Source organism: Rhinatrema bivittatum, chromosome 2 (genome assembly GCF_901001135.1).
Source record: "Rhinatrema bivittatum chromosome 2, aRhiBiv1.1, whole genome shotgun sequence".
Lineage (NCBI taxonomy): Eukaryota > Metazoa > Chordata > Amphibia > Gymnophiona > Rhinatrematidae > Rhinatrema > Rhinatrema bivittatum.
The window spans coordinates 582520829-582544873 of NC_042616.1; the positions used below are offsets into that span (position 1 = coordinate 582520829).

At 44.6% G+C, this 24045-nt stretch overlaps 1 protein-coding gene across 1 annotated transcript in view; it reads left to right on the top strand.

Moving 5' to 3' along the window:
• LAMA1 (laminin subunit alpha 1) overlaps nt 1–24045 on the top strand; it is a 395343-nt gene that overhangs the window by 344584 nt on the left and 26714 nt on the right. The window contains exons 54-58 of the mRNA XM_029591028.1: nt 14817–14968; nt 17016–17204; nt 19102–19288; nt 21654–21769; nt 22294–22483. Coding sequence (XP_029446888.1) covers nt 14817–14968; nt 17016–17204; nt 19102–19288; nt 21654–21769; nt 22294–22483 — 834 coding nt within the window. The remainder of the gene's footprint in view (nt 1–14816; nt 14969–17015; nt 17205–19101; nt 19289–21653; nt 21770–22293; nt 22484–24045) is intronic.

The window sequence follows — 24045 nt, forward strand, 5'->3', positions numbered from 1 at the left end:
AGAACTGCACTCTCAGGAACCCTCTACACCCCTTCCCTTAAATGTGCTTACCACACGTCCACCAGAGAAAGAGCCCTATCCATTGCAGGCCCCTCCCTCTGGAACACTATGCCACTTGAGCTCCGACTAGAACCATGCATTTGGAAATTCAAAACAGGGGTTAAAACATGGCTCTTTAAAATGGCCTACCCTGACTCGGATCCTACATAGTCCCCCTGCTCCCTCTACTCCTTCAGAGAAAGAGCCCTGTCATTACCCTCCTCAGAGCTTTCTCCTTTATTCCTTTAATTATACTCTGATTTGTCTCCCATTTCTCTGCACCTCCTTATATACCCCCTTTTATACCCCTTATACCCCCTTCCCCTGTCCTTAAACCCTACCTTTTCCCTATAGCAACTCTTATATACCCCTTTATTTACCCCCTCCCCTAACCTTTAAACCTTACTTTCCCTATAGCAACCCTTCTAGACTACATATAGTTGCCTTTCTGAATGTATAATTTGTAATGTCATATATAGTGTCTTCTCTATGTACTAGTTAAAGATAATGTATATTATTGTATATAATACTTTTTGGAGTGTATAATTTATATAAGGTTATCCACAGTGTATAAGGTTATACACAGTCCCTTATTGAGTGTATAATTTGCAATGTTACATATTATGTTCTTCTGTTGTTTTCCATCAGGTACTGTTCCTATTCTCCTCTTCCTGTTTTTCCCTCTCTTCTCTCGCCCCTTCTCTTTTCCTATCTGCTCCCTCTTCCCCCCCCCCTCCCTGGTTTTTTGTAATTTCTTCCTTCAGTTGTATTGTAAACCTGCATGATGTACCCACGAATGTCGATACATAAAAGCTAATAAATAAATAAATAATGGATATATTATTAGGGATATCTTTAGTGCTAACACAATGGAATTTATTGCTCTAAACTTATTATTTGTCAGATGTTACAAGGATCACAGATTCAGAAAGAAAATATTTTGTTGTAAAATCAGGGAAACCCTGGCATCTCAAATTAACTGTAGCTTGCACTTAAAGGTTAACAGTGTTGTTCTGATTAAGCTCAAAGGAACATAAATGCCCATCTTACAACGGAATGTTTGGCTCGGCCCAGCTGCGGAGGAAAATCTGTTTGCTGTGCTCCATTAGGGATGTCAAGGTAGCTGGACTAGCATGCTCTTCTTTTGATGTCAGCCTAGCTCTTAGGGGTAGGACTGCAGCTCCCTTCAAATTGCTGCAGCATCCTACCCAGTAGTGGCTAGGAGTGCAGAGTAGACATGAGGATCCTTGAAGAAGTTACATGTGTCCAAAAGCAAAACTAATTCTTTATCTCTCCTCTTTATATAGGAATTCATCTGCATTTCTTAGTTCATTACCATGGAACAATTAGCTTTCAGCTGGACAAGTCGATTGGTTCAGCACTGCCAGTGTTTTTTTTGTTTTTCAAACAGCGAATAGTCTTAGGCCAAAGTGACACTGACCAAGCTTTGAAAGCAAACACCTTTCAGATAAGTTGACAAATGCTGATTGGTAGGTTTGAGGAGCTAGGCAATAAACTCTAGCCACATAGGCGTCTAGCCTGCTATGATATTGCAAGTACATAGGCCTTTTTTGGGTTTTTTTTGTCCTTCTGTGTATAAAGCAATTTTTCTTACACAGAGAAAGACGCCAACTATCCCACGTAGTCTTGCAGCAGTCACAGTTAGCCACATATACACCGTCAGAGGGAGACCTTGGAACTTACAAATGTTTTTCAAATTTCCACCTGGCATGGGAATGCGGGGGTTGGAGGGAGCCAGACTGGGACCGGCCCTGGTGCTGAGATTTTTCACATTATTAGATGGAGGGGGAATTGGTGGTGGTGGTGGTTGGGGAGGGGGGGGGGGGTTAGCGGAGCTGTGGGCTCCGACCCATCAGGGCTGAGCATTTGGTTCTCGGGTGGGAGGGAGGCAGGAGGACCTGTTAAAACCGGTAGGCCCAAAATCTTGGCTTTTTCTTTTTTATAACTTCACTTAGCCACTTAACCAGATATATACTTTTTAATATAGCTGGTTAATCATAACTGGATATTCAAAGTTATCTGGCTGCAGTTAGCCAGATAACTGTAATCTTGGATATTCAGTAGGACGTTTATCCACTGAATATCCAGGGCAAGTTATCTGGGTAATTGTAGTCAGATAATTTATCTGCTCACCATTGGGCCCAATAGGCTTAATAATTAAAGCAGTATAGGAAAACCAAAGGCAGAGAGACAAGACATGCAAAAAATAAAAAAGGAAACAAGAAAAAATGAAGGCGTTGTCTCATCAGGGTGTTGTCACGTTACGTTTGGTTTGTGTCTTGTAACTGTCAGGCAGTCACAGAATGTACATCTAAGGTTTCAGCACACAGGCAAAGGTTTTGTGCGTGACAGTTAGATTATTTTCTTCAGATACAATTTGTGTGCTCTTATCATAGTCCTTCATAGATTTAAGCATAGCTAGCCTTTGGGATTTTATTGGATCAAATTCCAGAGACTGAATTTACAAGTGTATCGCGTTCCTAATTGCAGAATCCATTATTCAGTGCAACTCGCACAGAAGGTTAAGCAGACTAACACAGCAAGCTGAAGAAATAAGGAGAGAGATTGTTCTGAAGAAGCTCTAGAAAGAGCTTAAAAGTAAAACAAAACAGGACATATTTATACAGAAAATGCACCACTGAAGAAACACTTCATAATTGGGAAACATTTCACTGATAGAAGACTATCTATTTTCAATGTAGGAAAATGCAGAAATGCATTCTGATAAGAAAAGAAGAGATGGAGCACTACGGATGATTAAACAGCTTTGTCTAGAGATGTCACACAAGAAAACATCCTTATCAGGTTGTTTCCAAACACAGATGTACTTTAACAAGCTTGTTAAAGCTAATTGACATCCCAGAGTCTTCTGCGTGAATACTTTGGCTAATTTGATATGGATTGCGAAGTACTATGAGATAGGAAAAAGAACATGTGGATTATATATATAGCACTAGGGAAATGAGATGGTAGGACTTGATGGTAAAATCAGGGCAAATGGATTTCACTCTCTCTTCTAGTTCTGTCTTTACCATCCTTTTCATTTCACTCCTCCTTTGATTCTCTTCTTTGTGTAATCCCCTTTCCCCCATTTCTCAGGCATGGTTTTGTTCCCCCTTTCAGACTGACTAGCTTAGGCAGGCTCCTTATATAGTTTTCTAGTGTGCTTAAAACAATCATTCATCCGTAATGCAAAGATGGGGATTCCTGAAATGTGCCCCCAAAAGTATGGAAGCTGCTAAATACCTATTTGCAGCTTGTTAAATAGAAGATGCTCTTATTATTTATTTTTTCTAATGTTCATAGGCCACTTTTCTTTATTTTCTGCTTTAGACCTCTGGTTAAGGACTGTAGATTGGTATTTGATATAATTTTATTTATGTGAGAGTAGTTTATTAGTTTTACAATTGTATTGGTTGCTGCTATTTATATTTGTTTTGTAATATGTTGTAAAAGTTAATAAATTTATGAACATTAGAAATGTATAATTAAATGGGTGTGAGAGCTTGCATATAGTAGTGAAAAGTACCCAGGGTTGCTCAGATAGACTGATCTATATCTGCCTCTATGTGTGTGTGTGTGTGTGTGTGTGTGCACCTTTGTGTGAGCCTGTGGGTATGGGGGCAGGGCAGTGTGTGTGTGTGTGTGTGTGTGTGTTTGAGAGAGCCTGTCTGTGCCTGTACTTGTGTGTGTGTGTGGGAGCCTGGGGGGGGGAGCCAGTATGTAAGAGTGTATGTGTGTGTGTTGCCTATGTGTCTGCCTGACAGACAATGCTTTACAGATGGATTAGATTGCCTTTTCCTAGTGCACCTACGCTGTTCTGGGTAACAGTGTGACTGACTGACTGATATAAAACAAGTCTTATATTTTTTATATATAGATAGATAGCTAGATAAATGTTATATAAAAAATGATAGAAAGTGTATAAGGAGCACGGTATTGTTTTGCATATTCTATGCTGACAGGAATGATTGGGCTGACTAGACTGATTAGACTAGACTGATTAGAGCAAGTGATATCACTGGTAGACATTGTGCACAGTTCCTCAACTTTGGGCCTTGTTCTTATCCTTGGCTGCTAGTGACCTTTCTATTCCAGTGTTTGAGTTTATCCAGATAGAAAGCTCTTATTCTTGCCAAATTGTGTGGCAGGGATTAAATGTAGATAACATTCACTGGTAAGACAGAATTAAGATATTTGATTTTTATTGTAATTTCCCTGTATGTTCCCATATCAGTCCAGGCTCCTAGGTTTTGCCTCCCTGCCAGCAGATGGAGACAAAGAAAGTTTCACTAACACTGTACATAACCCAGTGTGCCACCAGCAGTCCCTCAGGTTTTCTCTGTCTCCAGCAGATGGTAGATGGTGTCAAATCTGCAGTCTGGAGAGAGAGAAAAACAAGATTAATAGATAAAATTTCTGGATCCTCCTAGGGGTTGTGAGGTCCTGGTGGGGCCATTCTCCCTGGTTTGAGGTGAACAAGCAGGGGTTTGGTGACCCTTCTGATAGCTCAGTCTAGAGGTCCATGGGATGGACATCTGGTGGTCCAGATCCCTCATGAGACAGAGGTGGAATCTGCTGGCATTTCTGCACAGCAAGCCCAGTGGAGCAGGGAAGTATCCCTTTTAAAAGGTTTCTCTTGGGCTGAATCGCTAAAGTTTGACGAAAAGAGACTGATATAGCCAGTGGTTTGGCTCTTTGCTGATCTGCCATATGTGGCCTGCGCTCCTGGAACCTGAACCTCTGCACCAAAGGAAAGTATTGTTTTCTATGCATCTTTATTTGTTCTCAGAGTAAAAAAAAAAAAATAGAGAGAACAAGGAACTAGGATAGAGGAATCTGTGCAGCAACGGGGTTCCAGGGGGGGAATCTACCTTAGCAGCTCAGGGAGCTCAGCGATGAGGTTTTTCAGCAGTTTCTCTACCTGTGGAGAAGACCGGGAGATGGCTCCGTGGTGCTGAGGGACTGTTCCCCTGCTTGCCTTTGAGGTGCTGGTGGTGCCGCGGGTGTGGGGAGGAAAAGCGTGTGCATGAAGCAAAACATGCATGGCATTCAGGGGTCTGTGTTGAGCATGACCAGGGGCGGATTGGCCTATCGGGGGCTCGGGCTTCCCCCAGTGGGCCGGTCGCTCCCATCACGTGATTTTTTTTTTTTTTTTTAAACTTCCCGGCCAAAGACAAGAAGAGGGTCTGCTGGCGCTGCGGCCCAAAGAGAAACCTGCGGGCAGGGCCGGTGGGAGCACTAGGCCTGGGCCTGGGGCGCCGCGAGCAGTGGTATCCCGTGGGGAGCCAATGCCCCCAGGCGCAGGGAGGCTCATGCGGCGCTAAGCCAGGCAGATTGGCAGGGCCGTGGTGAGGCTCACGTCACCACGGCCCGAAGAAAAAGATTGCGTTTAAACGCGCTGATGCTCCTCCTCCTTCCTGCCTGTGCGGCCCCGGAAGTAAACGTTGCACGGAGCCGCGTGGGCAGGAAGGAGGAGGAACATCAGTGCTTGCAGAAGAGGAGCAGTGCTTACAGGCCACCGCGAATCCCAAGTTGCAACAGCCCGAGAAGAGGAAGAGGCCCGGTAGCAGGGCCGCCACGGCCCGAGAAGATCAGGGCCGCTGCAGAGCCCATCCTGCAGTGACCCGCGAAGAGGAGGCCCAGAGGTGAGAGAGAGGCTGAGGGTCTGTAGAGTGTGTGTGTGTATGCGTGTATGAGATGACTTGAGAGATTGTGTGTGAGAGTGAGGACCTGAATGTTTGCAGAGACAGCATGTGTGAGCCTCTGTGTGTGTGAGAGAGACAGCATGTGACAGTGAGAGCCTGTGTGTATGAATGATTGTATGAGAGAGAGCATGTGACAGTGAGAGCCTGTGCTTGAGCAAGACAGCATGTGGGAGTGAGAGAGAGCCTGTGTGTGTGTGAGACACAGACAGCATGTGCCAGTGAGAGACTGTGTGTATGAATGATTTTATATGAGAGAGCATGTGACAGTGAGAGCTTGTGTGTGAGAGAGAGAGAAATGCATGTGAGAATGAGAACCTGACTGTGTGTTTGAGGGAAGAAGATGGAGAGAAAAGAAACAGAAAAAAAGACAATATAAAAGGAATTGGCAAAAAAAATAAGAAAGGGAAGGTGGGAAAAAAAGCCTGTGACTAACCAATTAGAAAACTAAGATCAGACAGCAAAGGTAAAAAAAAATGAATTACTTTTTAGTGATTGGCACATGTAATCTTTGGGAATGTGCAAGAATAGCACTTTCTCTATGCGGATCTCACAATGTACGAGATCAGCATGGAGAAAGTGAAAGCCCACGGGGCCTGCACAGAGGAAGCAGCAGAATGGGCTTCAGTGTCAGTAGCAGCATCTCCCCAATAGCCATGCGGCAGCAGTGACAATGGCAGCAGAGGAATGAGAGAGGTTCCGAGGTTGCTGGTAAAAGAGAGGGGGGTCTGCTTTTAGTGTGTGCATGTGTATTAATGGGAGTCTGCTTGGGGGTGTATGTGTGTGAATACATGGGTGCCTGCCTGGGGGTCTGTGTGTGTGAGAATGAATGTGTGCATGCCTGGGAGATGGGGAGGGAGTGGTGTAAAAATGAATGGGAGCCTGCCTGGGGGTCAGTGTGTGTGTGTGAGAATGACTAGAAGTTTGCCTGGGTGTGTGTGTTTGTGTGTATGTGAGGGAGCCAGTGAGTGTGAGAGCATGAGTGTGTATGAGAAAATCCAAGGGAGTAAGAGTTTGTGTGTGGAGGGGGAGAGACTGTCTTAGAGCCTGAGAGTGTGTCAGTGTCAGTGAGAGCGAGAGGTTATGGTGGATATAAGAGCATGAATGTGTATGTATGTGACAGTGTATGTATGAGAGAAAATGGACATGTGAGTATGTGTGAGAGAGAGAGGATAACCTCCTAATCCTCGACAATATCAGGGTGCCTGGAAATCAAGAGCTCCCACAGAAGGGGACAGCAGGGGCTTTTTAAAATCCTTATTAGTTTTAATCATTGAATATTATTTGATGTCTGCTCTTTTTGAAATATTTTGTTGGTGTTATATACAAATTTTTGAAAATTTCCATGAGTTAAATTACTGGAGTTTTGAAATATATATTTTTAGTATGATTTTCCTATTGTGATGTTTTATAGTTCTTGATTTTATTGTTTGATTTTTATGAGGAATGATGGTATTTTCTGTTTTTCCATTGCTGCATTACATACAGTCTAACTTGTTGTGATTTCCAGTTCAGTTTGTCTGTACATTTCTGTGTATGTTTTATGGTCCCTTTATTCTGTATTTGATGACTCACCAAATTGTATGTGTAATTGGGTACCCATGGGCCAGTATGGAGACTGTTGCCGGCATTTCCCTGTCCCATAGAGGTGCAGAGAGGCATTTCACTGAAGAGGTCGCTGGTTCTGGTAGAGATCTCCTGCTGGTTTTAATTTACTTATGTACAAAGTGTATTTAGCAAGATGCTGGCTCTTGGCCCCAGTCTCCATGGATTATCAGTTAGTCAAGAGGCCTAAGCTGTTGAGAAGCTCTTCAGGCCGATGATTTTCAATGCTGGATGTTAAATGGATCCGGGCCTAAACACACTGAAGGTGCAGGCATCTTTGCTTAGCTGTGTGTTGCCCACGGCAGTGGTTCTTTTCCCGTGTGCGTAGGCATGTGGGCGTATTCTCGCCACATAGGTCCCTGCTCATGCAATTGCTATATGCATAAGGTTGTGGCCTAGATTTAAGCGTGTACGTCTGTGCGTGAGCACATATTTGTGTAGGTACTTGAGCATGTATTTGCATAGGTACTTGTGCATGTAAGGCCGCGACCTAGACTGGAGTGCATATTTGTGCGGGTACTTGTATACATAAGACTGCAAACTGAACTTCAGCGTCTCTTTGCACAGGTACTTGTGTGCATACAACCATGGACTATATAATTGCATATTTGCACATGTACTTCTGTTTGTACACCTGGGTGGCACTGGTGTATGCACAGAAGGCCACCTAGAGCCGAAGTTCAGGAGAGCTAGGCATCGGGGACAAACAGGTCCAAGTCCCTTGCTATCTGTGAGGCTTGCCATCTGATAGCAATTCAGTCCTCACTCTCTCCGTTTGTGTCAGCGCTGTTTAGAAACTCAAAGCAATTTGACTACTACAGCTTTTGTCCATGTTGGGACATCCCCTCTGCTTATGGTGTCTCTGGAGGGGAGTGGAGTGGGAGGCGAGGCAATGGTCAGTTCTCTTCCTCTCTTATTCCTGAGGGCAGAAGCTTCCCCGAGAGAGAGGTTGGAGAGAGCAAGTTTGGGCCTATGGGCTCCGGTATAGATCCATCCTCCTTCTCTTGGGTGGAATGTTTCCAGGGCCTGCAGACCTTTCTACAGAGGTGCCCAGCAAAGGCGAAGCAACCTACTGTGTAGGGATTGTATGCCAAAGGGTGGCTGTCCCTGGTAATGTTCAAGGGGGTGTAGATCATAAGACACCGGAGGATTCCGATGGGGGAATTGGCTTTCTCACCTCTAGAAGAGGGAGAAATTGCATATGATTGAGAACCGCTTTGGACTCTGCTCAGATTTTTTCTTTTTTCACAGAGATGTCTTGCTGAGTTTGTTGGCTCAAACTCTGAACATGCTCGGCGTGGCCAAAGTCTGTTGGCTCAGACCTTGAACAAGCTTAGTGTGGTGGGAGGTCAATTTTAAGTTAAACGTCCTTTTTCTTGTTAGGATCCTGCTTGCGGGCCTAGCCACAAGCAGTCCCTACCTTTCAAGCGACTCTGACGCCGTCCCTCACGGCAAGCCGTGCCGCGGCGTCTTGGATTCCCCGCAGTCCTAGTTCCGCTGTCGGGAGTTCTCCTTCGCAGCTGAAGCCGCTGCTGCCCCTGCCTGTCTTCATCCTCTTGCAGCAGGGGTGCCGCCACCGATACCGCAGCCTGCCTGGCCTTCCACGTGGCAGGGACGCCGCTGATGTCTCCAGCCTCCCAGCTCTCCTTAGGCGTGGGCGTGCACCTCTTCTCAGCTTTTAAAGAGCCAGTGGCGAGAAAAGCCCTGCGGCCCTCAGCAGTGACATCATCAGCCTGTTCCTGGACCAGGCCTATAAAAGGGCCCAGCCTCATTTCCTCAGTGCCTTCGGATGTGGTCTTCACAGCATCTGTGGTCTTCTTCGGATCCAGGTCCTCCGTGGTCTTCCTGTGCCTTGATGGATCTTCGTTCCATGTTCTTCGTGTTCTAGAACTTCGTCATCCTGATGTTCCTGGTCTCGGCCCTCGTTGCCTGTCTCATGTTCCTGATGTTCGAGATGTCCAGTTCTCCTGATGTCCAGATGTTCCTTGTCCAGAAGTCCTGATGTCCCTTGTCCTGAGGTGCCATGTTCCATGTTTCTGATGTCCGATGTTCCTGTCCTGACTCCGTCCATTTCATCTTCAGCAATTTGTCCAGTTCCCAGGTCCCTCATCTTTCCACTTCTCCTGGCGTGCCCCCGTTGTGTAGGGTGCCTCGTGGTACAAGGCCTTCTTCTCGTCTGCAGCTCAAGCCTCCGGAAGACTTCTGTTTTTAATGCCTTCCTTCTGAGAATCCTGAGTCTAGAGTTCTGAGTCTTGAATCCTGTCCCGGTCATCTGAGTCCCTTGTGCCTGCTTCCATCCATGCCTAAGACTCTGCCAGAACCTGCTCCGCTCCAGGTGGTCCGTGACCAGCCAGAGGCGGCTGTGTAGGGCATGCCCCGGTGCAGGCCTCTACTGAATCTTCGTCATGTTCCAGTCTCAAGTTCCACTTCTTCACCTGGAGTCTGCTTCGCGTTCAGCGTGGTCTGCGACCAGCCATGGGCGGCTGTGTAGGGCGTACTGCAATGCAGTTCTCACCCAGTACTTTCGCCTGACTCCTGAATCCTTGCCTAAAACTTATGAGCAACCTGAATCCTTGTCTGAGTCTTCCGAGCAACCTGAATCCTTGCCTGAAACCTCCGAGCAACCTGAATCCTTGTCTGAGTCCTCCGAGTATTCCGAGTATCCAAGTTTTTGTCTGAGTCTCCTGAGTATCCAAGTCTATTTCTGAATCCTCCGAGTATCCTGAGGCTTCGTCTGAGTCTTCTTGTTCCTGCCCTCAGCCTCCGTCTGGCCTCATGCACTTGTCGTTCCCAAGCAGCGGGTCTGGAAGGGCTACCAAATGACAGGAGTCTCATTGGTGCATGTAGGTCCACTGGAGGGCTGATCCTGCCTTGTTCCTGTTCCAGATATTATTCACCGTGTCTTCAGTCCAGCCTTGCTCCTGCTCCGCCCTTGCTCATACCTGCTCACCTCTCGTGGTGTGTCTTGGGGCTCCTCCCTGAGCCGCGCCTTGATCCAAGGGCTCACATCCTCCCTTGAGATGGGACCATGCCTCCACACTCCTACAGAGCCTGATGGCCGTGCTCCCAAGATTTCTTTTCCCTCTGTATTCAATTCAAGAGATATTGGATTTAAAGAAGGTAAACTCTGAAACGCTGAGGTCCAACTCTGAGGTCCATGATAGTGACAGTACACAAGCGAGACGACTTGGCATCTCTTGCCTTTATGTAGGTGTATCTGCACACAGCTATCAGGCTCAAGCACCAGAGATTCAGGAGATTCATGGTCCTAAGGGAACATTTTCAGTTTTGAGCCCTTCCCTTGGGCTGGCGATGGCTCCATTTATCTTCATCAAGGTGATGGTAGTGAGGGCGGCCTCATTGTAAAAGGAGGGTATGTCGGTGTATCCATATCTGGATGACTGGCTCATTCGTGCAAAATCAGATGACCTCTGTCAACAATGAGTACAAAAGGTACCGATGCACTTGAAGTCTCTAGGATGGTTGGTGAACCTAGAAACGAGCCATTTAGTTCTCTTACAAACTCTGGAGTATCTCTTACAAACTCTGGAGTATCAGTTCGACACATTGGCAGAGAGAGTGTTTCTCACTGAGAGAGATTGCCGAAATTGCAGAGTCATATTAGGCTTCTGCTAGAGTTTTCAGTGCCCAGGGTTTGGGACTATTTACAGGTTCAATGGCATCAACATTGGAATTAATGCATTGGGTGTTTGAACATATGCGGCTTCTGCAGGGGGCTCTTCTCTCATGCTGGAATCTGTTATTGGAAGAGTTTCATCTTCCTCTTCCATTAGAGAGAGAAGCCAGGGACAGTTTTTCGTAGTGACTTACTCCTACCATTCTTGTGCATGGTATGGAATTTGAGATTCTGAATTGGATAACAGTTATCACTGATGCAAGCCTCTCCTGATGGAGGGCAGCATGGCAAGATCAGTCGGTGCAAGACCAGTGGTTGAAACAAGAGGCTTCATGGCCTGTCAATCGGTTTGCGATGAGAGCGGTGCATTTTGCATTGCTTGCCTGTCTGCCAAGGTTATGTGGCCATCCAGTATGCATCCTATCGGACAATGCAGTAACAGTGGACTATGTCAACCATCAAGGCAGAATCAAGAATCAGGCAATGGCTTGAGAGGCCCCGGAGTTGATTCTCTGGGAAGAGCAGCACTTGGAGCAGCTGGCCATGTCTCATATCACCGGAGTGAACAATATTCAGTAGAAATGTGCTTCGTTTTTTTCTGCCTGGTCATTTTTTGACTCGGATACTTCGTGGTAAAATTCGGGTTTTCTCGTTTAGTTTTTTTGAAAAACGAAACGAGGAAACCCGAAACCGGCCCAAAAAACGAAGGGGGAAACGAAGCTAAAAAAAAACCCACCCAGAGCATTTAAAATCATTTTAAAACATTACATACAACCCCCCCCCCCCCACCATCCCAATCCCTCCCCAAGACTTACTAACATCCCTGGGGATCCAGCGGGGTCCCGGGTTCCATTTGTCCCTCCGTGCCCGGTGTGCTACTGCAAGCCGTGCTCCTCAAAATGGTGCCGAATAGCCTCTGAACTACTATGTCACAGGGGCTACCGGCGCCATTGGTCAGCCCCTGTCATACCATGTGCTCATACCATGTGACGGGGACTGACCAATGGCGCCGGTAGCCCCTGTGACATAGTATGGGCAAAGGCTATCGGCGCCATTTTGATTCCTGGCAGCCGACAATGAAATCGCTCCCGGACCCCCGCTGGACCCCCAGGGATTATTGGCAAGCCTTGGGGGGGGGGGGTCAGGAGGCCCCCCCAAGCTGGCCAAAAGTCCCTAGGGGTCCAGCGGGGATCCGGGAGCGATCTCCTGCACGCGTGCCGTCTGATGCCAGGAATCAAAATGGCACCGATAGCCTTTGCCCATACTATGTCACAGGGGCTACCGGCGCCATTGGTCAGCCCCCGTCACATGGTATGAGCATGTGACAGGGGCTGACCAATGGCGCCAGTAGCCCCTGTGACATAGTAGTTCAGAGGCTATTCGGCACCATTTTGAGCACGGCTTGCAGTAGCACACCGGGCACGGAGGGACAAATGGAACCCGGGACCCTGCTGGACCCCCAGGGATGTTAGTAAGTCTTGGGGAGGGATCGGGATGGGGGGAGGGTGGTTGTATTATACTTAATCTGAATGATTGGGGTGGTTTTTAATTTAAAAAAAAATGTGCCCCTCTCCCCACACAAACCCGAAAAACGAAGTTTCCCCAAAGTTCGGGGAAAATCCTTTTCGGGTTTCGTGGCCCCCGAACCACTACAAATTAGGCAATTTTGTTGTAATTGCCTAATTTGTGATAAACGACTGCACATCTCTAATATTCAGGCAGGTTTTATCAGTCGGATAAAGTTAGACCCCAAGGAATGGGAGCTGTCAGAGGTAGTGATGTGTCTCATTCACAGAAGATGGGGATTACCTGACCAAAGAGAACATCAAGGTGTCACGGTTTTACAGCCGCTGAACAGAACATGGAACAAAGGAATCGGAGCTCTAGTGCTGCCATGGACTCGAGGGATTCTTCTTTGTCTTCCCTCCCGTGGCCTCTGGTAGACAAGGGATTATGACGGATAGAGAAACATCCGGGCCACATGATACTGGTAACTCCAGAATGGCCACATCAACTATGTATCCCAGATCTGATCAACATGGCCATAGTTGGGCCCCTGAGGTTCGGACAGTGATTGACTGTGTCCACCAGGGCCCAATATTTTTGGGTCAGGTGGCTCATTTCTGTCTTATGGCTTTGCTTCTGAGAGAAGATGTCTGAGATGGAGGGGATAATTCCACCTTATTGCAGGCTAGGGGATCTTCTACATCCTTGACGTATGTGCACATATGGAGCATCTTCAAGTCCTGGTCTGCTACTGTTCATGCTGTGGTGTCGCATATTTTGACTTTTCTATAGAAAGGTTCTGGTCAAGGGACTGGCCTTTAACTCTCTGAGAGTCCAGATAGTGACACTGGGTTGTCTCTGCAGTAAGGTGCAGGTGTATTCTCTTGTCCTCACATCTGGATGATGTACGGTTCCTTCAGGGAACTAACGACTTGCGTCCTCAGGTGCGGAACATTTGCATCTTGGAATCTGAATTAGTCCTTAGAGGATTGTGTGAGGCTTGGTTTGAACCACTAAAGAGAGCTACTGTTAAAGACTTGATTCTTAAAATGGTTTTCTTGGTGGCTACTTGTTCAGCCAGGAGAATTTCGGAGCTCCAGGCACTATTGTGTCAAGATCCCTTCCTACAGATGTCTGATTCAGGGGAATCTTTATGCATGGTACCTTCTTTTCTGCCTGAGATAGTCTTGGTATTCCATCATACACAGTAGAGCTTCCAGCTTTTATGGATTTGGATTCCTCTATACCTCACGCGAGGGAGCTTAGGCTTTCTAAAGGTCACTTATGACTTCCATAGATCATATCATCTCTTTGTAGATCGGATCACCTCTCAGTCCAGAGACCCACCCATTTACTGGGGGTGGGGGGGAGTCCGCTGCTCCTACTGTTGCTTTGTATATAGTACAAGTTGTTCGAGGTTTTTCAGTGCCGGTCACTTATGTTAAATTTGGGTAACGTGTTTTCCATTGTCTTTATGGGCAACTTCATCTTCCGGCTCATTGAAGGGGAGCAAGTTTGCTTAGAAGTTTGCTTAGAAATTTAAGGTTGTTGCTGTCATCTTGGCTTGGGTACAGGTTAATACTGAGGGACTGCAGGTGGCACACTGGGTTTATGTACAGTGTCAGTGAAACTTTCTCTATCTCCATCTGCTGGCAGGGAGGCAAAACCCAGGAGTCTGGACTGATCTGTGGTACTACAGGAATGAAAACTATCAGGTAAGAACCAATTTTCCTTTTCTTTGTATATATTGAGCTGGAAATGATTCTATGAAGATTTGTCTGTCAGGGAGGCATAGCGAAGGATAAATGTAAATAAAAAAGATAAGTGCTATTGGGTTAATATGTCATTTGCCTTTCATGGTACGAGGTGGCAGTATACAAATGCTTGAGAGGAAGCATGAGAGACAAATGAAGCAATGATGAGATGTTCTATAATGGTAACAATCTTATTAGTAGGAGGTATCTGGCCCATGCTGTGTTAGTTTAATATAAATACCTACAGATTTCAATGTTTTTAGTATGTAAATTGCTGTAGGGAAAAGTCCTTCCCTAGCCTGGGGTGAAATGTTCTTTTCTCTGTTTCATTGCCTATAATAACATGTGTATCTGATAAAGATGGAGAGAGCATGCTTGCCAGTCCAGCAATTAGTCTGAATGTCCCCCTGGTAATTGTTAATGTTGAAATTAAGTTGCTTTTATGCCCGGTCTGTTGATAATTGTGACCTCATTGTTTGTATTTTGGCAAAAAATTGTGGAATTTTGATTGAAGTGAAAGAATTAAAATGGTTGAATCTCTCTCTGCAGCCTTTCTTTTCCATTGTACTGGTTGATGGCCATATTGAGCTGCAAGTGAATCCTGGGGATGGTGCAAGCACTAAAAGAATAAGCATCAAATCTACAGCACAGCCATACCATGATGGAGAAGAGCATTCTGTTATCCTGACTCGGAATAAGAGGTACATGGGAAGCTTAGCGTTCCTTTTTTGTTGTTCAAAGTCTTTGCTGAATCACTTTTGCCCAAAATAAAAATTCTGTAGCTAGGTTACCAAGGTTTATATGTTGAGTCGATCATCTATCTCCGTCTCATTCTTTCTCCTGGGGGACCTGAACCATTTTGGTTTTTCTCAACTCCAGATTCATCAGAAGGCAGCACTATGAGAATAAGATAGGTGTCTCCAGGTGACCAAGTAAATATATGTTAATAAAGAAATAAAAAAAATGCTTGAAATAAAACATTCAACCACCAATGTTTTCATAATGTGCAAGTCTCTGAAGTTAGCACAGTCTTGTCAATTTCTTTGTTCTACCTCTTAATATTTTTTGACTGTTGGAATCAAATTTGTTTGGATTTCTTTTTAGCCTGCCTTTCCAAATAATGCTCAAGACTGCTTACAGTATTAGTAATTCAGGTACAATAATTCCTTGCTCGAAAGATCTTACAATCGGAGAAGATAATTTTTAAACAGCCGCACGGGTGTACATGTACGCGCAAATGGATGCAGCCGTTTTATAAATCACATATATGAGCATATGATATAATATCGGCAGTACGCACATACATGTGCGTGTATTTTGTATGGCCGTGCGCTTGTGCATGCAAATGCCAGCTCTACCGCCTAAGTAGGGGGATTTTATTAGATATGTGCTGTTGCAATTATCATTTTCCCCAGTCCATTTTCAGTTTACCCCCCTAATTAACCTTCCTCCCTTCTACTCTAGGGGCAACCCTTCAAACCCCGCTCACTAGCACAGATTTTTTTATTTTAAAACTTACACGCCATCCATAGAAGAAGTAAAGTGACGCAGTGGGGAACACCAGCACATGCTTGTGTGCGTAAATACTTGCATGCACGTTTCAAGTGACCTTCCCAGAATGCCGTGCTCTGTCCATGCTCCTCACAGACCATGCCCACACCCCACCCCTTTTTTAACATTTTGATTTGTACACGTACCTCCTCAGGCACTTCTTAAAATCCGTGCGGCACACGCTGGCCCAAAACACACGCATATCTCCTGGCTTTGGCGCATGTAGTGCTTTTAAAATTCTCCTTTAAGTGGGTACCTGAGTCAACGGGAGATAAAATGATTTGACCAAGGTCAATGGAGGAAGTGGGATTTTAACTCCTCCACCCACCACCAACTATCACACTCCCCATTATAGCCCTAGCCTTCTCCCCCATCCCCACCTCCATCACTCTCTCTATCAGCCTGTCCTCAGCTTTTTCTCCACAACTCTCAAACTCCCTAGGTTGCTCCTTCTGTCCTTCTCCCACCAGCTCAGAATCTTGCCTTTGGGAACAGCTGTGCACTGCAGTGGAACCAGAGGGAGGAGAAGAAAGATGGAGGCCCATCCACTGCCAAAAACCTGAGCAGCTAGGAAGTCATAAACATGGAAACCAGAATGGAGGATCCAAGTCAGGCAATGGGAGGAGTGAGAGAGTAGTAGGGGCAGCAATGTTTTTCTAGATTTTATCCAATAAGCAGTTTTTTTTCATTGGGGATGATTTATTGGTATAAACCTAAAAGCAGAAATCCTGTTTATAATGCATGGAATTTTTACCAGAGGAGTCAAATTCAAAGCTAAAAATGACTACTGCCATATACTTTCAATCAGTAAGGCGGGATACAATTTATTGTCATTACTAATAAAAGCACAGGTAGCATGTGGCTATTGTATAGGTTGTGAACCCTTTTTTCAATTCCTTGGTTATTCCTGGATTATTAGCATAAGGAATTATTTAACAAACTAGAGGAAGAAGAAAACTATCACAGACATGAATGTTTTTATTTCTAGGAAAATTATCAAGCCCTCTTTCCCAAAAAACTAAAATGCTTATCAAAATTTGCCAAAGCTTGACACATTTAAAATGTGCAATAAATGATATAATTTTATTTGCAATTTGTAACAATTTTTCATAAATGGATGAGGAGCTTTATTTTTCATTGCTGGTTTTCCAATTCATAAGTTGTATAGTTTTATCCCTTTGTGATGTTGTATTCTAGGATAATCACAGTGCAAGTGGATGATGGTAACCCTACAGAAGCAAGGCTGGGTGGGCCCCTAGCAGAAACCAGCCCCATGAATGTTTCCAATTTCTATGTTGGAGGCATCCCTTCTGGAGAGGGTGTAACGGTTTTCAAGACAATGAAATCGTTTTATGGTTGCATCCGGAATCTCATCTTTAATAAAGAGTAAGTCAATATGAATAGCACAGGTGTGTTGGTGATTCAGCATGCCGCATAGAAGTTTTTCATTGCAAGAGTATGCCAGTGTATAGCTTGAATTTCATTGTGTTTCAGATCTTCAGTTACTATTAAATGCATTCACTATTCCACTTTACTTTTGCTTATATGATTGGAAGTGCCTGACTAATTGAAAAATGTTTCTGCAATTTTAAGCTTAAATTTTGTAACATTGCTCTTTAAGTTATCTGGCAAATATGCACATAGAGGTTCATTTTCAGATACTTTCTGGTCAGCAAAGGTAGCTGGATAAACTTGTCCAGCTAACTTTGTTGGGATATTTAGTGGTGTGCCCATGCCCCTGACTATATCCAGCTATGTTAAAGTTAGCTGGATAAGTTTATCTGGCAAAATTTAGGACTCCTGAAAATTGGGGTTTATCTGGCTAATTTAGCCAGATAACCAGCTCTATCCCAGAAGGACCTCACCCCGCCCCTGAGCTAGCTCGATAACACATTATTTGGTTATCTCAAAGCTGATCAGAGTAGTGGAATTTTCTAATCCTGCTGAACTTAGCTAGACTAACATTACTGAATTTCTGCCTCATAAGTTACACCAATTTTCAAAGCGGACTTGCATGAATAAGTTGGCTTTGAAAATTATCCTGGCCATACTACATGCTATTTTTTGGGCATTATTTTGCTGAAAAAAAAAATTATGCACATACTTCTTAAAAGTAGAAGTACATAAGTTGCCACCCTAGCCAAACTCCACCCCCTGGAACTCCTCTTCCCTGTGCACATAAAGTTATGCACATTTACAGGTAGATTTAAAAAATGCTGCGCGCATAAAAAATGGGGGTTACGCGTATGGCTGGGCCTAGCGCGCACCGGGTGCATTTTCAAAAGGGCCCAGCCACGCGTGTAACCCCCGTTACGTGCCGAAGTGCCGGGCCCAGAGAAAAGGGGTGGTCCGGGGGCGGGGCTGGAAGCGGCCGGTACAGCAACCATTTGCCGCTGTGCCAGGGAAGTGCGCGCCGGCAGTTGGCCAGGGTACGCAAGTTACTAGTGCTCCGGAAGAGGAGCAAAGGGTAAAACGAAAATATGGGGGTTAGATAGGATGAGGAGAGGGGAAGAGGGAGGAAGGTTAGTCAGGTGGTTTGGAAAGTTCCCTCCCAGTCCACTCCTTAATTGGAGCAGACTGGGAGTGAACTGGGAGCCATCGCATTGCCGCGCATAAATAAAAAATTTGTGCGCGTACCCCCTCGTATTTTATAATAAACGCGTGCCAACGCACGCATATTATAAAATAGCTGCATCCATGTGGCTTCCTGGATAGTATGTGCACATGGACGCGCGTGCGTAAGTTTAAAAATCTACCCTGCAGTGAGTGTGTGCATAATTGTATGCACGTATCGGTCACAAAATTTTCTACTTTACCTGCAGAAGTCCTTTTGATAATTATGCTCTTAAGAGGTCCCTATTCAAAGGGGTATGTCCAGCTAAGTTGGGATTTAGCCAGACAAACCCCGGTTTGTTTGTTTTTAAAATTCCCACCCATTTGAGCACCCTCGACTTACCGGGCTAAGTTGTTAGCCTGCCATAAACTTAGCTGGATAAATCAGGGGTATTCCAAGGCAGAACAATATTATCTTGCTAACTTATTCAGCACTATTTGGCTTAGTTATCCTCGGAGCAGTCCTAAAGTTTCCATATAAACTTATCCGGCTAATTTTCAGATATCTGGGGATATTCAATGACACATCCACACCACTGAGATCCAGTATAATAAGTTAACTGGACAAGTTTATTCGACTAACTTAGCCAGATGCCCCATGGCTGAATATGGGCCTCTAATAGTATAGTGAATTCATGAATTCACTAACATCCTATTGTTTTCAAACCAGGCTTTTGGATTTTACTACTGCACTAAAGTATGAGCAGGTAGATATGGAGAACTGCTTACTCTCAGAGAAACCAAAGCAAGCTGCACAACTAGAAGAAGCAGAGCCTCAGCCTTCCCCAGCCCCTGCCAGAGTCACCCCAGAGAAAGGACACACTACAACTTTAGTTCAATCTACTGCTGCTGCAAAAGTGAGTATTAAAAGTTTTGATATTTATTCGTAAGCATTAGAAATGTACTTTTATTTTTAACATTTTGTATTTTTTCATTTTTCATTTAATGTATGCTATTTCAATTTAGTGCACACTATGACAACTCGAATAGCATGCACTACATCACATAGGGGTCAGTTTTAAAAGGTGCGCACGAATGTCCATGTGTGCACGGTTCCCGGCACACGCACATGGAAGCACTGAGGGGGCTCTTGACCCCCCCAAGGCTTGCCAATAATCCCTGGGGGTCCAATGGGGGTCCGAGAGCGATTTTGTTGTCGGCTGCCAGTAATCAAAATGGCACCGATAGCCTTTGCCCATACTATGTCACAGAGGCTTTTGGCGCCATTGGTCAGCTCCAGTCACATGACAGGAGCACAAGATGGCGCCGATGGCCATGTGACAGGGGCTGACCAATGGCGCCGGTAGCCCCTGTGACATGGTAGTTCAGGCTATTCAGCACCATTTTGAGCAAGCCTGGCAATAGCACATAACATGGGCACGAAGGATCAAATGGCACCCGGGACCCCGCTGGACCACCAGGGATGTTCGTAAGTCTTGGGGAGGGATCGGGATCAGGGGGGGGTGTTGTATTATAGTTAATTTAAATGTTTGGGGTGGTTTGGGGTGGTTTTTATTTAAAAAAAAAAAAATTGTGCCCCTCTCCCCAGGCAAACCTGAAAAACGAAATTTCCCCGAAATTCGGGGAAAATTCTTTTCGGGTTTCGGGGCCTCCGAAACAACAACGAATTAGGAAATTTCGTGTAATTTCCTAATTCGGGCGAAAAACGAACCACATCTCTAGTTCTGGCAGGTGTTCTTGAGTGAGCTTCAGGCCCATTTTATCTCCCTTCCAAGAGCTTTGGGCTACAGGTCTGTTTTGGGGATTGTTCATATTCCTGAAACCCTTGACACTGTCCTGCGCGGTCAACTAAGCCTGAAACTTCGGCACACAGTGTCTGTCCCAGGCCCTGCCATGGGGGTACTACTTGTTCTTCCAAGCATGGTGTGGGTTTCTTTTGCCCATTCAGCTTACCAGCCATACCCGGGCACTCTTCTCCAGACCTTTGGCTGTCAGTGGTTGACAGTCTCTTTCTGGAGGGCTCTCGGACCTCAGTTTGTTTTTCGGTTGTTTTTTCACACCAATGGAAACTGCGGTTTTCGACCTAGAGTCTCTTTTATTTACATCTCTGGCTCCTTCCTGTATCCAGGAGAATCTAGATCCACTGTTTTTGTCAGAAACCCTGCTTGTACTGTCTTCCGTGATGCGCAGTTGCTTCAGTTTGCACTCGCAACACTCCCCTGCTTTAAGCATCCCTGCTACGCATGGGGACTTGTGTCTCAGTCTTTTTCTTGGCTTTCTTTGTAGAACCTAACTCTTCTCCAGCCTGGTGGGTCGGCTGCCTTGTACACAAAGGACTGAGGTAGTGCTCCAGCACTGTGCTGTTTACCCCTTTGCCCTGCTTGGACAGCCTGTAGCTTGGTATACACCCATGTGTGGGGACTTCCATCCTGCTTGTCCTAGGAGAAAGCAGAGTGTCTTACCTGTAAACAGGTTTTCTCCTAAGACAGCAGGATGTTAGTCCTCACAAAACCCTCTCGCCTCCCCTAGGAGTTGGTTTCTCCTTGTATTGGCTGTATCATGGACTGAGGGGCTCTGCCTAGGGTGCAGGGTGGTGACTACAGCTGCACATGCTCAGTAGGGCAGGCTGAAAGCTGTAGAATCTTTGAGATCAAAGTTCCATACTGGGCTCCATCCAATGATGTCACCCATGTTGAGGACTATCCTGCTGTCCTAGGAGAACACCTGTTACAGGTAAGCAACTCTGCTCATCCCTGCCTAGCCCTGGCATTTTTCAGGTGGGTGGGAGGCCCCATTTGGCATTGTTTTTTGTCCTTTTTTTTTTTTTTTTTAATGTTTGATTCTTTTTTTTTACACAAATGAAACAAATCAAACATTCCATAAACCAAAATTAATGGGGAATAAATCTCCCAAAAACAAAATGAAAACAATTTTTTTCCCTATACACCCCTAGTACGCACATACAGTATTTCCAAAATAGCATACACCTGCATACACACTACTTACATGCTTATATACTTATTTTACATGCAGAAACCTTTTGAATATTAACCCCTAAAACTTTAACATGTCATGAAAATGAGTGCATGTTCCTGTTCTCCTTTCTTATTTGTAGAACTTGTTTTTGTTTTAGATTTGCATGCCTTGTATTTGTAATGCCATTTTTGTTTCTGAACTCACAGATACACACATATACACACAAACATGTACTCCTCTTTATTTGGTTATGCATTAGCTGAAATTAAACACTTTCAATTACAGGCTCAATGCGCAGTAGATGAGAAGAAACCAGATCATGTCCCCGATGCTCATCAATTTGGGCTCACTAAAAGCAGTCACTTGGTACTACCTTTTGATCAGTCTGCTGTCAAAAAGAAGTAAGTGATTCTTAAAAAAAAAAAAAGCTCACACCATTTTACTGTAGCAAAGATTTCCATGAAAGAGTAGTGCTTTCTAACTGTAGATTAGTATAGTTTGTTTATTGTTGGGTTGTTTGGGTTTTTTTTGGAAATATGTCCTTGTCCCTTATACTTAATTTATACAGATATAATTTTTAATTATGACAAAAATGACTGTTCCTCCTCTACTCTGCTCCCCCCCCCCCAAATCACCAGTTGTTATCAATCAGTATATAAATTTCTGTATCCCAGTGGGGGCTGCATGCATATTTGACATCCTGTGATAGTTGAACAAATTGAGATACTGTATGCATGAAAGCTGAAATTCCTGAAGCAGCGATATATTGAACTAGAAGTGAAGATAACACATGTCCTCCTAAGAACCTAAAATCAAGAAAGTACAGTTGCTCATCATAAAAGAAGCTTTTGCTCTTGTTTTTTCTTTTCCTATAGAGCCATTATTTGTGGTTTAGCAATAGAGGATATACATTTTTTTTCTCTAGGCTTTCTATACAACTAAACATCAGAACCTATGCATCCAGTGGTCTGATTTCTTACATGGCTCACCAGAACCAAATGGATTATGCGTGTCTTCAGCTTTATGAGGGGCGGCTCCATTTCCTGTTCGACCTAGGGAAGGGAAAGGCGGTCGCTGCTCATCCCACTGTCATTAGCGATGGAAAGTGGCACATGGTAAGTACTGGAGGAGAATTTCACATGGAGCTGTTCTGATCTTTTATTGTAATTGCAGAATTATAGTTCTGAGCCTGTAAAATTTGAATCTAGAAAGTGAGGAGGCTGCAGTTATCACAAAATATGGTAGCTAGGGTCGTAGGAGCTTTGGGTGCAAGGGATCATGTATCCCCTCTGCTGAAGCTACTGCATTGGCTTCCGGTTGAGTACCAGTGCAGATTTAAAGGGGTTAATATTGATGTATGAAGGGAAGAATGGGTTAGGGCCAGAATTCCTGGCACATAAATTACTCCTATATGCCACTGCTGAACCTGAGATCGACCCAGGTGAACCTCCTTGTGTATTTCATCAAGTAAAGAATAACAAAGGCAAGATCCTTCTCTGTAATCGGCTCAGACCTTTGAATAGCATCCCAAACGAAGTGAGAACACATGAGGATTATTTACATTTTCATAAAGCAATAAAAGCTTGGATGTTTCATGGGGCTTTTGCCCAGAAGAAAGCTCACTGGACTGATGGATTGAGCTGTGTTAGCATGCTGTTTGATTAGCACAAAACAGAGGTTTACCAAGAATTACTTTAAGGCTAAACATGGATAATGTATAGAATTTGTTTTTGTGTTAAATCTTGGCATTTTAATCACTTCCATATGTTTTGTATTATGCTGTTTGTAAATTTTGTGCATTCATTTAATTGTTATATTAATGATGATTCATGTTTGCATATTTTAAATATGTGATGTAAATTGCTTGAGATAGTGGTAGATGCAATTAATTAAATATGCTGCAAAGTGAAATTCTCTGTTTGGTTGCCATGCTGATAAAAGATTCACAAATGGCCTTCTTGTCTGTGCTCTGTTTTGAATTTGTGGCTTTTCTGCCAGTGAAATGATTCACATGGGGTCAGTGTGAAATGCATTTGGAGTTATTTAAAGAACCTAAAAAATTAAATAGCTTATTTCCTGTGACAATTCTCATCAAAGTTGAGGGTCCGAGATGGTGAGCAGGCCCATGGATAAGACAAGAGAAACAACAGAACCAAGCATCCTTGATACCAAAGCAAGGAAAGTTGGGTCTTCTGCCTGTAGTATACGCTTTCTTCTCTGGTTGAACCCTCAGTTGCTGATGGATACCTGGCCTTTGGCCATATAGGGCTGGTACTGGGGAGTGAGGTACCCAAAACAGCCAAGCATAGCCACAAAGAAAATCCAGCTGAATGTGCACTCACAGGAAAGGTCCACTTTGGAAAGAAAACGGAACCATGACTAGAGATGGAAACAGGAATGAAGGAAGTGCAACAAGGAGTCAAGATCCAAGGAGAAATAGGATTACTGGAAATACAAGGTACATGCTGGAGTAATAATGACTAAGTTCTAGTGAACAAAGCAGGCAAGGTCCACAGTGTATATTACCAAAAAAACAGGAAACAAAATGGACCTGGAGAGGAAATGAGAACCATAGAACTGACAAGATGAAATATACTGGCCAGAGAAAAATACTGATACCTGCTGAGGGGAGGCAGAAGCTGATTCCATCATAAGGTCCTCAGCTACTCACAGATTC